This window comes from Salmo salar, chromosome ssa17 (assembly GCF_905237065.1).
Source record: "Salmo salar chromosome ssa17, Ssal_v3.1, whole genome shotgun sequence".
Classification (NCBI taxonomy): domain Eukaryota; kingdom Metazoa; phylum Chordata; class Actinopteri; order Salmoniformes; family Salmonidae; genus Salmo; species Salmo salar.
In genome coordinates, this window is record NC_059458.1 from 53,786,568 (window position 1) to 53,802,327 (window position 15,760).

Genomic DNA, 15,760 nt, shown 5'->3' on the forward strand with positions numbered 1-15,760 from the left:
AAGGAAATGCAGCTCTGTCTCGACCTCTCTTTGAGGGCAGAGTGTGCACAGCCTGTCCTCTCTGGGTAGCCAGATCTGCCTGTGATGGCCGGTCTCTATGGCCAGGCTGTGTTCATTGAGTCTGTACATAGAAAACGGAGAAAAACACTGATCTATCAGTCACGGTGGTCACCATGCCACCGAGTGTTTGAGGCCAAAAAGCATTCAACCGTGTTTTGGGTGATATACTTTTATTTTTGTTCTTCATTGGGTTCAACCCCCCCGCTCTCTCTCTCTCTGCTAGTCTTACCTCTGGCGCTGGACGGAGCAGAGCTGGTCACGTTGGGAGAGGCAGAATGATTGGAGCTGAGGCTTGAGGTAGATGGGCTGGGCTGCTGGGACAAACAACTACATCAACAACATCACTGACAAGTTAAGAATTATAGACAGCCAGGATCGTGTGGGGGAGTGAAATGATCCAAATCTAGTTTAGATCAGTGCCTTTCTCAAGTGAGCTTTTGCAAACACCAAAAAAAGGAATTCACTGAAAAAAGGGGTGGTTGAGGGTAAATTCAATTGGAATTGTACCTGCATGTTGAAGACTTCGTCAGAGCTCTCCGACTGCCCTGTGATGTTGCTCACTTCATTGGAGGCCTGAGAGGACAGCGATGATGACGAGTAGCGGTTGACAGCCGGGTAGGTGAGGGGACTGATCACAAACATAACACACACATTGAGAGAGAGAGAGAGAAAGAGAGAGAGAGAGAGAGAGAGAGAGAGATAAAGAGAGAGAGATAAAGAGAGATAAAGAGAGAGAGAGAGAGAGAGAGAGAGAGAAAAAACAAGACTTACTTTCATAATTTGGTTGAGCATTCATCTGACATAATACCGTATGGTTCTGATAAAAAGGCCCAATATCTCTCCCTAAATCACGTTGTACCTGCTCGTGAGTTTTACATTTGCAAGATGTCGACTTAACCTGTTGGGGCTAGGGGGCAGTATTTTCACGGCTGGATAAAAAAACGTACCCGATTTAATCTGGTTACTAATCCTACCCAGTAACTAGAATATGCATATACTTATTATATATGGATAGAAAACACCCTAAAGTTTCTAAAACTGTTTGAATGGTGTCTGTGAGTATAACAGAACTCATTTGGCAGGCAAAACCCTGAGACATTTTCTGACAGGAAGTGGATACCTGATGTGTTGAATTACCTTTAAGCCTATGCCATTGAAACACACAGGGGCTGATTAATGTTTTGGCATTTCCTATTGCTTCCACTAGATGTCACCAGCCTTTACAAAGTGTTTTGAATCTTCTACTATGAGATCTGACCGAACAAGAGCCTTGGAACGGTGATGGCCCATTAGACTCTGGCGAGCGAGGTCATGTTGGGTACCCTCGTTCCAAAACGTTATAAAAGAGAATGCATTCGTCCACCTTGAATATTATTCATGTTCTGGTTAAAAAAGGCCCTAATGATTTATGCTATACAACGTTTGACATGTTTGAACGAACGTAAATATATTTTTTCCCCTCGTTCATGACGAGAAGTCCGGCTGGCTTAGATCATGTGCTAACAACACGGATCTTTTTGGATATAAATGATGAGCTTTTTTGAACAAAACTACATTCGTTATGGACCTGGGATTCCGGGAAGTGACATCTGATGAAGAGAATCAAAGGTAATGGATTATTTACATAGTATTTTCGATTTTAGATCTCTCCAACATGGCCGTTTGTCTGTATAGCAAAGCATATTTTTCTGGGCGCAGTGCTCAGATTATTGCAAAGTGTGATTTCCCAGTAAGGTTATTTTTAAATCTGGCAAGTTGATTGCGTTCAAGAGATGTAAATCTATAATTCTTTAAATGACAATATAATATTTTACCAATGTTTTCTAATTTTAATTATTTAATTTGTGGTGCTGACTTGACTGCCGGTTATTGGAGGGAAACGATTTCCTCAACATCAATGCCATAGTAAAACGCTGTTTTTGGATATAAATATGAACTTGATAGAACTAAAAATGCATGCATTGTCTAACATAATGTCCTAGGAGTGTCATCTGATGGAGATTGTAAAAGGTTAGTGCATCATTTTAGCTGGTTTTATGGTTTTGGTGACCCTGTCTTTGAATTGACAAAACATTACACACAGCTATTGTCAATGTACTCTCCTAACATAATCTAACTTTATGCTTTCGCCGTAAAACCTTTTTGAAATCGGACAACGTGGTTAGATTAAGGAGATGTTTATCTTTCAAAGGGTGTAAGATAGTTGTATGTTTGAAAAATTTGAATTTTGACATTTATTTGGTTTCAAATTTGCCGCTCTTGAAATGCACCTGCTGTTGATAGGGTGCACCACGGGTGGCACGCTAGCGTCCCACATAGGACAGCAAAAACTCAGTGAGAGAAATGTCAGTGACAGATTGAGGCTGGGTGTGCGTGTGTCCCTCTGGGCAGTGTAGGTTTGTGCCTCTTTACGCTTGATGGAGGTAGGATGTCACAGGTAGAGAATGGCAGGGTCACTGAGCACACACAATTTGTACACCAGCCTGGCAGCGCACACACACACACACACACAGAGAGCTGCCCACCTACGCCCATATGGTGCCATACCAGGGAGTGAGAAAGAGAGGAGAGAGGAGCAAGAGATAGAGAGAGAGTGAGCTAGAGAGTATAGTATGTGCAGACAGAAAGGGAGAGGAAAGAAAAGAGTATGAGGAAGGGAGTGAAAAGAGGAAGAGACAGAAGAAGAAAAGGGAGAAGGTCGAAAGGAAGAGTAGAAAGAACACACAGAGAGAGAGAGAGAGAGAGAGAGAGAGAGAGAGAGAGAGAGAGAGAGAGAGAGAGAGAGAGAGAGAGAGAGAGAGAGAGAGAGAGAGAGAGAGAGAGAGAAAGACACACGAGGACAGTGTTTCTCACCTGCGTCTTGCCACCACGCGAGCGCCATCTGGGCTGATGATGTTGGGGACCGAGTTCCTGCATGAACTACGCGGGCTGCCATTGGTGAAGTGCACGGGGCTGGCGCGCACGTACGCCGGAAACTCCTGGGGTGGGGATTAGAGAGAAGGGCAAACGGAGGGAGAAGGAGAAGAGGGAGGAGTAAACATGTGATTAGCATATTGTTTATGCTAGCATGAGTTATGGTTGTGCTGATGCAGGTTTGATGAAGGTCAATTTGAGGATTTGACAGATTGTGCTCCTGTTGAGTGGCCTTCACTAACCTGGATCCCTAGACTAGACTTCATCACATGGAACTGGTCCACCAGCTTCTTGTGTAGAGGTCTCATGTCCTGAGGAACAAACTTCTCGTGGACGGCCAGCCCATACTCCAGGATGTGAGCCTAGAGGGGAGAGTTGGAGACGGTGCATTTCCTTTGTTAACGTTAATCTCTTCCAGATTAAATATCATCACAAAAGTTTACAACATTGGAAACTGACCTGCTCGAACATGAGTTCCCTTAGTCGTCCGATCTTCTCCCCGTCCTCCGGGTGATTCACGACGTAGTCTTTCACAAAGAATGCCTGCATGAACACAATTCATTGTATGTTTTGAATTTGTTTGATTTCATTAATTTACGTCATTGTGTCAGCATGTTTCCCCCCGGGCGGTCGGACGGACGGACTGTCGGTCGGTCGGACTGTCGGTCGGCTGGACTGTCGGTCGGACTACCGGTCGGACTGTCTGTCTGTGGTCGGACTGTCTGTCTGTGGTCGGACTGTCGGTCGGACTGTCGGTCGGACTGTCGGTCGGACCGTCCGATCGTCCGTCCGTCGGCCGGACTGTCTGTCGGCCGGACTGTCTGTCGGTCGGTCGGCCGGACTGTCTGTCGGTCGGTCGGCCGGACTTTCTGTCGGTCGGTCGGCCGGACTGTCTGTCGGTCGGTCGGCCGGACTGTCTGTCGGTCGGTCGGCCGGACTGTCTGTCGGTCGGTCGGCCGGACTGTCTGTCGGTCGGTCGGCCGGACTGTCGGTCGGCCGGACTGTCGGTCGGCCGGACTGTCGGTCGGCCGGACTGTCGGTCGGACGGACTGTCGGCCGGACTGACTGTCGGCCGGTCGGTCTGTCGGTTGAAATAATATTCATAATGTAAACATGTTTTGCATAATTTTGATCATACATTAAGTGCATATTCCCTGATGTTGATATTGCAACTCTTGAGCCGAGTGCATATATGAAGAGCCAAGGCTTTTTAATCTGCATCATAATAAAATATCAATAAAAACACATTAGAAAATGAATAACATCAATTCAAAATCTCTTTAAAAATCTTCAGTGGAGAGAGAGCAAAGGGGGAAGGGTCGCCACATAGGAGAAAGCAGGGTTTGGTCTCCCTTACAAGGTCTTTGTGGCGGGCTATCTGCAAAGAGACAGAGAGAGATATGGGAGAGCGGGAGGGGGGTACTCAAACGACTCAAAGGGGAGAGGAACTCACTGCTTACTTCAAAGTCCACTCCCAAACAGGCATGGTCCGATCTGGGTCTACCATCTGAGTGTGAGAGGCAACCTAGCTAGGCTACAGTAGCACGCTCATCTCCCGATTGTTATCCCCGATACAAAACACAGCTTTACGACCCCTGCTGTGACGCTGTGAACGCCAGGGTCGATTTGACCGAAAGAACTGGTGTGAAAGATAGTCCAAAGCCATAGAAATATACATTCAAAAAGAAAAAGGGATTTATTCCGTCTCAGTGAACTGTAGGCGGCTGTATGAATAATACGGTCTGAAACACATAGCCAAAGGTGGAAAAATAATCAATATCTGCATCAAATTATACTTTTCTCTGGTGCTGGTTGGACTTGAGATTGGAGGAGAAACTCCAAGTGTCAAGTGACATTTTGAATCATTATAATACCTCAATTAAAGATGAAACGGCGGCAATAAATAGATATTAAATCAGGCTGGATTCTCCTTCAGGGCTGGAACTATAACCACGAGCAATAAATTGAAATATGAATGCTGATATCGGCTTCATTTATGGCTGAACAAATTGGCATAAAAGTCAATTGCGTTATCCTAATAAAGGAACTGATTTATGCTGTATTGTGGGCAATATTCCTCAAGAGAACTCCATACGTCAATATCATGGAGCATTAGGCATACAAAATGAGTATGTATGACGTTCTCATTGCCTTCATGGACAGTATATAGATCATCATTATATCTCTCAATCGTACACACTTTAAATTAGTAATACATTTATAAAATGTATGCATTGTATATCATTGAATATATACATGAAACCTACTGGGTCTAAACAGTCACGTCATGTAGTCTATAGATTCTGCAGAATCCTATATCATCATATCCTTCATACAATGAGCCTATTGGATCAAAGCTTTGGCAGATAATGTACTTCAAGCAGCAACAGGTGGGCGTTGCGCAACACAGCCGTAGCTAGCTTAGCTATTCTCTCCCAGGTCAAACTCATTTCCTACAACATCCTCATCTCTGGCTTCATCTCATCATCTCCACCACCAGTTTTAATAGAGGTGAGAGGTAGTGGCGGTCATGAGGAGAGCAGACCCCTGCTAACTTGGCCCTCTTAAGCCTCACTGCAAACTCAATATGGCTAGCTGTAGTGATAATGTGAAGTTGCTAAGCAACCGAGAGCCACTGTACAGTACACACAGTTCGCTGGCTGACGCCGGAGGTCTCCTTGAAAAGGAGTGATTATAGCTCGGACGCTATAGCACTCCGTGATGGATTTGGAAAGAAAATAAAGGGTTCATTCAACACTTAATTTACAGTACAGAGATTCAGGACATTAACTACTGTATGTATTTTGTATATATTAGTATATAATTCAATGTAATGTGTGATTTATATGCCCTGTCTGAAGGAACTCCTTATTGTCTGTCTGTCTGTCTGTCTGTCTGTCTGTCTGTCTGTCTGTCTGTCTGTCTCTGCCTTCCGCGTGTCCGTGTCCGTCCCCGTCCGTCCGTCTCCGTGTGTCTGTCCGTCTCCGTGTGTCTGTCCGTCTCCGTGTGTCTGTCCGTCTCCGTGTGTCTGTCCGTCCGTCCGTCTCTGCGTGTCCGTCCGTCCGTCTTCGCGTGTCCGTCTCCGCGTGTCCGTCCGTCTCCGCGTGTCCGTCTCCCTGTCTGTGTGTCCGTCCGTCTCCCTGTCTGTGTGTCCATCTCCGTGTGTCCGTCCGTCTCCGTGTGTCCGTCTCCGTGTGTCCATGTGTCTGTCCGTCTCCGTCTGTCTTTCCGTCTCCGCGTGTCCGTGTGTCCGTCTGTCTGTCCGCGTGTCCGTCTGTCTTTCCGTCTCCGCGTGTCCGTGTGTCCGTCTGTCTGTCCGCGTGTCCGTCTGTCTTTCCGTCTCCGTGTGTCCGTCTGTCTGTCCGCGTGTCCGTCTGTCTTTCCGTCTCCGCGTGTCCGTGTCCCCGTCTGTCTGTCCGTCGTGGCCGTCTGTCTTTCCGTCTCCGCGTGTCCGTGTGTCCGTCTGTCTGTCCGCGTGTCCGTCTGTCTTTCCGTCTCCGCGTGTCCGTGTGTCCGTCTGTCTGTCCGTCTGTCTTTCCGTCTCCGCGTGTCCGTGTCCCCGTCTGTCTGTCCGCGTGTCCGTCTGTCTTTCCGTCTCCGCGTGTCCGTGTGTCCGTCTGTCTGTCCGCGTGTCCGTCTGTCTGTCCCTCTCCGTGTGTCCGTCTGTCTGTCCGTCCGTCTCCGTGTGTCCGTCTGTCCGTCTCCATCAGACCATGTCCATGCCTCCGTCCGTCTCTGCCCTCGTCCGTCTCTGCCCCCGTCCGTCTCTGCCCCCGTCCGTCTCTGCCCCCGTCCGTCTCTGCCCCCGTCCGTCTCTGCCCCCGTCCGTCTCTGCCCCCGTCCGTCTCTGCCCCCGTCCGTCTCTGCCCCCGTCCGTCTCTGCCTCCGTCCGTGTCTGTCTGTCTGTCTCTCCCTGTCTTTTTGTCTGTCTCCGTCTGTGTCGCTGTCTGTGTCGCCGTCTGTGCTCTCTTTAAACAAACACATAAGGCATACTGCAGACTGCAGATCTAGCAAGCCCAGACAATGTCTCCACACAATATTGAGTGACCAATGTAAGCCAGTGACATCATCATTGCCCTCTGACCTCTTGGTAGCGTGCGAGCCCCCCGTTGACGGCGGCGTCAATGACCCCGTTGAGGCACATGGTAAGGGGGTTGATGTTCTGCATCTGCCTGCTCTGGCACTGGGCGATCAGCGTCCGCAACTGCAGGTTCTTGTTCTCAATCACCTCGATGGCATTCTCCAACGGGCTCACTTCCACCTAGAGGAGGAGAACACAGGGTGATAAGGTATGAGTATATATACAGACATATGCATACCTCTATGTAGAGATACGACACACACAAAACACACACACAAAACACACATACACACAAAATATGTATAAGTAGAGACATGAAACACAAAATAAGGCAGGCCACAGACATAATGCATTTTTCTCTCACACACACACACACACACAAAAACAAACACCATCCCTCTAATACAGAGCCTTCCGTACGCAGCTTGATCCTTCATAAGTTACAGAGTAACATTATAATTATGAATCCCATGAATATTATGAATAACGTTCACCCTTCTCTTAAAGGGACATTTCACAATCATTGGGAAGACTTATCTACCCATATATTTTTTTACTACAAAACATAGAAAAGCACAATTTTCAAAGATGTCGGGGTGGTGCTGGAGATGAAATGCCCCTTTAATATAGGTCTACGCTCAGGAAGCTCAGTGGGGCTCTCTGCAAAGTTAGAACATAGCAGGGTTGTGAATGGGGTTAATATGGGGTTATTGAAGGAGTGTAAGAGACTCACCAGTTCTCTCTTCTCCACCTCGAACCATCTGGAGATTCCTGGCAGGCTCTGGACCAGGGTTAGTGTAGTCCTCTCCACCCACAAGCTCTGAAAATACACACACACACACACACACACACACACACACACACACACACACACACACACACACACTTCATGTTAACGCTGGCAATATACTGCTCGGAAAACACATTCACCCACACATCTGAGCAGCACAGAACACTGCTTTTCTCTCCTGTTAATATATGATGTGTAGACACTGGTTCATAGAATGTCCAAGTACTACACATCCTCATGGATACAGAGTTCTCATAGCAACAGTCTACACCGATCGACAAATGATGCAGTGTCACTTCATTAAATGAATTAAAACATTAACTACTAGATCATATCAACACAGAACTGATTCATGCTACTTCATAGTCCCATATTAAATGTCAAATTTACCTGGCCTGAACAGTGTCTCTCAAGCACTAACTAGACCCAAAAGAGACAGCTGGGTAACCTAAACCTCAGGACGATACGATATGATGATTTCCAATTCATAAACCTGACGATATTAGGTTAACGAATGGAGATTGAGTGAGCGTGGGTGGGTGGAGTCTGGAGAGACGATATTTAGTCTGAGCTCCATGGCTGCGGTCCAAACACTTAAAAAAGACACACCCTATCCCCGCAGCCCTCAAATGAAGTGGACATTTCTGATGACGTATCATGACGTCTGACGTGTATACACTTGCAGGGCGAGGGAGGAAGGAATGATTTTTATATGGAGCGCCCTTGGCAGGAAATTATTCGCTCGTTCATCCCACGATGATTGTGTTTTCAGACACCGGTAGCATGTGGGTGCTTTATATGTGCTACATTCAATTATGAGTGCATGTCTACTTATATGACATATATAATTATTAATATACGCCTACTGTATGATAGCTAGCAAATTAATTAGCTAAATAACATTAGCCTGCCTAGCTGGAACGGAAGAAGGGAAATGTTTTATTTCTACAATTTCCAAAAACAATTTGATCTTTTACTATAGTAGCAACATTTCTAATTTATTTGCATTCGTTTTTACTTACACTTGTATGTTGACTTCTCCATTTATGTTGTTTTTACGTTTTGGCAGACTTTTCTTAGCGGATGTACAATCGTCGCGAATTGAATTATGGGGAGTTTCAGGCCCCGGAGTGAACATAATTGTACACTCGCAAAGCCGACTGAAGATGGGGGCTGAGGGGCTTACGTTGCAAACTTCCCTTGCTCGGCTAATCATTTGGACCACCCTCCAAGACGGCGACGGGGATTCCCCCAAGGGCACAAGGCGAGGGTAAGTGGATGAGGGTGTCTTTTAAGTGATTGAACCGTAACCATAGTCTCAGCCTCTCCTAGCTCCGGAGTCGAATTAGGACTCTGAATTAAACAACACCTGAACACACCAGTATACAGAGAGGAAGACCATGAGCCACCCACACAACCACTCAATAAACAAGAGATTGGAGAGAGGGAGGATGAGATATTGGGAGGGAGGGAGGGAGGGAGGGAGGGAGGGAGGGAGGGAGGGAGGGAGGGAGGGAGGGAGGGAGGGAGGGAAAGTGAGCAAGGAGACAGATGTGTGGTAGACATCAAACCAGAAAGGTGAGATAAGATGACGAGATGAGCAAAACAAAAAGGCAAAATGAGAGAGAGAAACAGAAAGGCACTGAGGGGAGTTTTTGTGTGCACCAACACTGCGTGTGTCCCCCACCTTGAACTCGTTCTCCTTGTCCTTGGTGCCCTTGTGAAACGGCCTGTCGTATCTGAACCTCCAGATGTGGTTGACCTTGTAGAAGCTCTTGATGTTGTCAGGCACTCCGTCTCTCTGCAGCACGTCCTGGCTCTCTGGGATGGGGCTCACCGCATAGATCTGTAGGTCTGGGCCAGCACGTCAAGGATGCATACAATAGGTTGGACAAACACACATACACACATGAACGCAAGCACACGCACACACACTTTCCTCCCCCCCTTCCTTGGTTCCACAGGTCTATCCATCCAATTCCTGTTTAATACATCCTTTCCACTAACCACATCCTGTAGCCATTTATCTGAATCTCTACCCCACACTATATCACAATACATACTCATTGGCAGCAGGACTGGCCTATGTCAGTGTAGTGCAGGGAGAGCTCATCAGCCCATGGATATAAATAGGGACGGGCATGGGTCCAGGAGCTTCAATGATTAACAACACATGAGGATAACAAAGCTGTATGCTAATGTTATTTGAGGGGCCTTGTCTGCTCTAATTGCACTCGGAGAAAAGTCACACACAGAACAGACGCCGCACACACACACACACACACACACACACACAGAGAGAGAGAGAGCTGCTCCTTCCGAACAGCTGTCCCATCAATCACTAACGGAGGATCATTAAGATGGCTGCCGCATCCTACAGACAACTTGTGCATTTTCATCAAGGGATCGATCCCGATCTTCACTAAGTACTCGTGTATGTATTTACAGCATGGGCCAGAGATCTGGCTCAGGACCAAGATGGAGGGAGTCATACCTTTGGTTTGCTCTTCTATAAACGACATGCTGTAATGGAAGGCTGTACGCAGCGTAAGAAAACTAGAGTACAAAGGGTTTCCTGATTAGGCTAGGAAACACTCTTAATATGACTCGTATTGATATCCTTATTCATAAGGAATTATCAGTCTGGTATAATATGTGATTTATATTATTTAGGCCTACTAGACATGTGGGATGCAGTGCACCACTGCGTGTGTGGGTCCTTTGTTTTAATATTAAGAAAATGACTCCATTCTACGCCACCAAAATGACTATCTGCTTCTCTGAATTACCTTGTGGACGCTAATCATGTTGGCAATAGAACAAGCGTTCAAATGACGCCCGGGGATGCATGCCTGTGTTCCAATCAAAACAACTACAAGTGTGCTTGCTCTGGTTCCTCAATGGCACAGCTAGGAGAGCTCAAAAAAATCACCTTGTAGTTGAAGACTACGAGTCATAAATGAGCATTGACATGACTTAAGAACTGTGTCCACTGGAGGTGTGTCCCCACTTGGAGACACCAGTTTGACCTCTCACTCAAACCCTTGTCATTTGTTTGTTTGCACCTACCCCACATTTTCCAAGAATATTCTTACCATGTTACTGAATGTGTCCAGAGTATTTTCAGATTTCGTAACAAATGCAACGAAAAGTACAGTAAATATAAAATGCACATAAAAACAACAGTGTAAAGTTTGGATTAAGTCTTGTGTCAGGTGAACTGTTGTGTCCTCACCTTTAGTCTAATCATTTTCCCATAATCCCCTAAACTGTTCCTGTTTCATTTCTACCATGGTTATACATATATGTTTTCCATATTCTTTCCGTAAGAAACGTTTCAATTTAGCCCTATCCATATAGGCCAATTCCCACGAGTGTAAAAGGGTTAGGTTTAAGGTTAGGAAAAATTGGATTTTGAATGGGAATCACTTGTTTGGTCCTCACAAGGATGGTAAAACAAACTAGTGTATAATGCACGTAGTCTATGTCAGCAGCTCAATAAAGGATACACTGAGCCTCGGCCTGGTAGATGGTCTGGTCAGGCTGGTTGACGTGCTGCATGGCGATGGCGTGGGGGAACTCATTCAGCATGCGCTGCTGGAAGGCCTCCAGCCTCTCATAGTCATGGCCACGGCACACAAACTCCTTATTCTGCAGACGAGGCATAGACAGCATCAGAGGCAGAAGCGAGACAGCACAGGGGTTAGCATGACATCTAGTGGACAGTTAGAGTATCTGCAACAGTTACAGTATCTGGAGGTCAACCCTAATTCTGTAATTTCAAAATAGGACTTGTGATTTATTTGTAAATATAATGAACACACGCTAACAATTTACATGAGGTTTCTTTTGCGTTACGTTGGTTATGAACGCATAGTTCAAAGTCCTTTTGAGGAAACTAACAGATTGACAATATACTTAATTAGCAACTTGCTTAGGAGTGGAGATGGAAATTGGAGGGCAAACCCCTGTATGAGCAGTTCTATGGCCTCTTAAATATCCTTTCTTTAACAAAACGACCAGTGGTAGAAAAGAGAGGTACCCTTAGGAAGAAGGGGAACTTCTTGCCATAGAAGCCGACCCTGAAGAACTCTGGCTCCAGTCTCTGCTGGTCCATGATCTTATCATACAGCGATGCCTCCATCATCTGTTAACAGAAAACGTTGGATTACAAAACACTATTAGGTTATGTCAATGAGAACTGGTCAGGGATCAGCGTGGAGAGATACTGAGAAGGTCTAAAGTAACTCACCCTCATCTTGCTGAGGTTCCTGTAGTCGTAGTAAGACTCGTACTGGTCCGCCAGCTCTCTGCACAGAAATGATCCCGTTTTCCCAACACTGAGGAACCAAACACATTATCACATTAACAATGGTCACATCTCAATTAGGAATGTGTTTTCACCTTTTCATCTCTTTCACATTAGCAGGATAAGGATTAAAGGAAAGGAAGCCTCTTTAGAATATTGAGACGCTGACAAAACATGTCAAACGGCCTGCAGAGGAGACTGGCTGCGGAATGAGTGTTGACCACTGGGTGGCGGTAGTGTACTAACAATAACCGTGCCAACTGCCAGGGCAGACCTGCCATCACAATGTAGGTGCAGCACCCAGCCAACATGCTAATGAAATGAAAGCTTTCCTTTCCTGCTGCGTTTTAATCCCAAGGCAGCGACAGCTAGCAGATGGCTTTGGTCATGAATTCACAGGGAAATTGGGCAAAGAATAATGGGGAAGGACATATTGAATGATTCAGCAGAGTAACAATGTGTCGAGAGATGCTGAGCAGAGCACTCAAATAATATTGGCTTTTTCTTAGGACACTGTCCCAGGGTAATTGTTAATATAGAGAGAGAGTAGGGGGGAAGAGAGAACAAGGGAGAGAGAATGAACGAGAGAACGAGAGACGGAAAGAACGAACAAGAGATAAAGAATGACAAAGAGTGACAGAAAGGGATAGAGATAGAGAGAGAGAGATCCCACCTTCCCCCTGTCAAAGTTCTGTACAATGGTAAGATGGAGGCAGTCCTTCCTCTGCCACTCGCTCTGCATGGGGTAGTTGAGGAACTCTCTGAGGGGCCTCTCGGACCACTCCAACAGCTCGTCATACAACAGAAGAGTGTAGGAGGCCTCTGCACAACACACACACACACAGCACCACATAGTCATGGTTATGCCAAACCCTTGAGCCCACGAACAGCCACACACTTAAAACACACACACACACACACACACACACACACACACACACACACACACACACACACACACACACACACACACACACACACACACACACACACACACACACACACACACAGCTTCATTTCCTGGCCATGTTTTACAGTGTACCTGTGTAATTCTGTGCTTTCAGGTGCAGTTCGTACAGCTTGTGAATGTAGCGGATGTACATCTCCTCCTTGTTCAACTCAGTTTTGTAGAAATTCTAGAGACAGGCGACCATGGAGAGACAGAGAGAGATTGAGAGAGAGCAAAGTGCACTAATGTTTATCAGCCACTGAGCAGTAATGAACTCAGTGTTATCTGCCCACATAAACTGATGCTTTCAGGCTCTAGTGCTTCGGTCCGTTATATAAGATAAACCTGCAGGACTGAAAGACACCACGCACAAAATAAATCCCACAGGTTGGCATGGTAACAAAGACAACACAGAATTGTATTGTATGAGGGGGGCTGGGAACTAGTTGAGGCCTGATCTAAAAAGCATGATCATCATAGCAACTTTATCGTCGCTGGGAAAGGAACAGCACCGGTCCTGCTCTCTTAACCTGTTAGGGCTAGGGGGCAGTATTGACACGGCCGGGTAAAAAACGTACCGGATTTAATCTGGTTACTACTCCTGCCCAGTAACTAGAATATGCATATAATTATTGGCTTTGGATAGAAAACACCCTAAAGTTTCTAAAACTGTTTGAATGGTGTCTGTGAGTATAACAGAACTCAAATGGCAGGCCAAAACCTGAGAAGATTCCATGCAGGAAGTGGCCTGTCTGACAAGTTGTGTTTCATCTTGGCTCTTTTTATTGAAGACTGAGGATCTTTGCTCTAACGTGACACTTCCTACGGCTCCCATAGGCTCTCAGAGCCCGGGAAAAAGCTGAACGATATCGAGGCAGCCTCTGGCTGAAACACATTATCGCTTTTGGCAAGTGGCCGATCAGAGTACTATGGGCTTAGGCGCGTGCCCGAGTCGACCCCATGCTTTATTTTCTTTCGTCTGTTTACCTAAACGCAGATTCCCGGTCGGAATATTATCGCTTTTTTATGAGAAAAATGGCATAAAAATTGATTTTAAACAGCGGTTGACATGCTTCGAAGTACGGTAATGGAATATTTAGAATTGTTTTGTCACGAATTGCGCCATGCTCGTCACCCTTATTTACCCTTTCGGATAGTGTCTTGAACGCACGAACAAAACGCCGCTGTTTGGATATAACTATGGATTATTTTGAACCAAACCAACATTTGTTATTGAAGTAGAAGTCCTGGGAGTGCATTCTGACGAAGACAGCAAAGGTAATAACATTTTTCTTATAGTAAATCTGACTTTGGTGAGTGCTAAACTTGCTGGGTGTCTAAATAGCTAGCCCTGTGATGCCGGGCTATCTACTGAGAATATTGCAAAATGTGCTTTCACCGAAAAGCTATTTTAAAATCGGACATATTGAGTGCATAGAGGAGTTCTGTATCTATAATTCTTAAAATAATTGTTCTGCTTTTTGTGAACGTTTATCGTGAGTAATTTAGTAAATTCACCGGCAGTGTTCGGTGGGAATGCTAGTCACATGCTAGTCACATGCTAATGTAAAAAGCTGGTTTTTGATATAAATATGAACTTGATTGAACAAAAGATGCATGTATTGTATAACATAATGTCCTAGGGTTGTCATCTGATGAAGATCATCAAAGGTTAGTGCTGCCTTTAGCTGTGGTTTGGGTTTATGTGACATTATATGCTAGCTTGAAAAATGGGTGTCTGATTATTTCTGGCTGGGTACTCTGCTGACATAATCTAATGTTTTGCTTTCGTTGTAAAGCCTTTTTGAAATCGGACAGTGTGGTTAGATTAACGAGAGTCTTGTCTTTAAAATGGTGTAAAATAGTCATATGTTTGAAAAATTTAAGTTTTTGCATTTTTGAGGTTTTTGAATAACGCGACACGGGATTACACTGGCTGTTACGTAGGTGGGACGATTTGGTGCCACCTACCCTAGAGAGGTTAACACAATAGTTCAGGGGGACAAAAGGCTAGCAACAAATAAAATGGGGTTTCTATGGTGAAAGGGAGAGCAGTGACTGAATCTGTTCAAGGGACACAGGTCGGAGAGAGACTGTCACTGACCAGCAGACTGACGGTGCAGCCAATCTTCTTCCCATCCACCTCCCCCAGCTTCATGCAGTCCCTGTAGTCCAGCAGTCTCTCCATCAGACGCGTGACAGTGGCGATGAGAGAGATGCCACTCTCCCTCCATGTCTCCCTCTCAATCTTCTTCAACAGACTGGAATAGCGAGAGAAAGGGAGCGCGCGAGAGAGAGGAGGGAGATGAGAGAGAGAGAGAAATAGACATAGAAGAAAGAAGAGAGCGAGAAAGAGAGAGAGGGGAGAGAGAGCAAGAGAAAGAGAGGAGAGAAATAAACTTCAGCCTGCTGTCAATCACATTGTCCCGTCTCCCAGCAGTAAAGGACATCCCTAACAGAAGGACAACACACTGTGTGTAGAGTATCGGAGTGTCTTACCTAGGGTATGGACCAAACAGAGGGATTCTACTCCGGGAAAGCAATGGCAAAACAAATTAATAGATTAATAATATCAGCACACACTCACACAAGTTAGTTCAGGGTTAGTGATGTTCGTCAGGTCGATAAGGAAACGGAGTGAAACAGAAAGACTATGTA

At 45.7% G+C, this 15,760-nt stretch overlaps 1 protein-coding gene across 1 annotated transcript in view; it reads right to left on the bottom strand.

The window, feature by feature from the left end:
• Nucleotides 1-15,760, bottom strand: part of LOC106576073 (dedicator of cytokinesis protein 4) — a 138,155-nt gene that overhangs the window by 20,695 nt on the left and 101,700 nt on the right. The window contains 16 exon segments of the mRNA XM_014152946.2: nt 290-371; nt 568-688; nt 2,914-3,038; nt 3,216-3,335; nt 3,433-3,516; nt 7,058-7,234; nt 7,788-7,874; nt 9,532-9,698; nt 11,354-11,495; nt 11,887-11,991; nt 12,097-12,162; nt 12,164-12,184; nt 12,827-12,975; nt 13,196-13,289; nt 15,207-15,363; nt 15,602-15,628. Coding sequence (XP_014008421.1) covers nt 290-371; nt 568-688; nt 2,914-3,038; nt 3,216-3,335; nt 3,433-3,516; nt 7,058-7,234; nt 7,788-7,874; nt 9,532-9,698; nt 11,354-11,495; nt 11,887-11,991; nt 12,097-12,162; nt 12,164-12,184; nt 12,827-12,975; nt 13,196-13,289; nt 15,207-15,363; nt 15,602-15,628 — 1,724 coding nt within the window.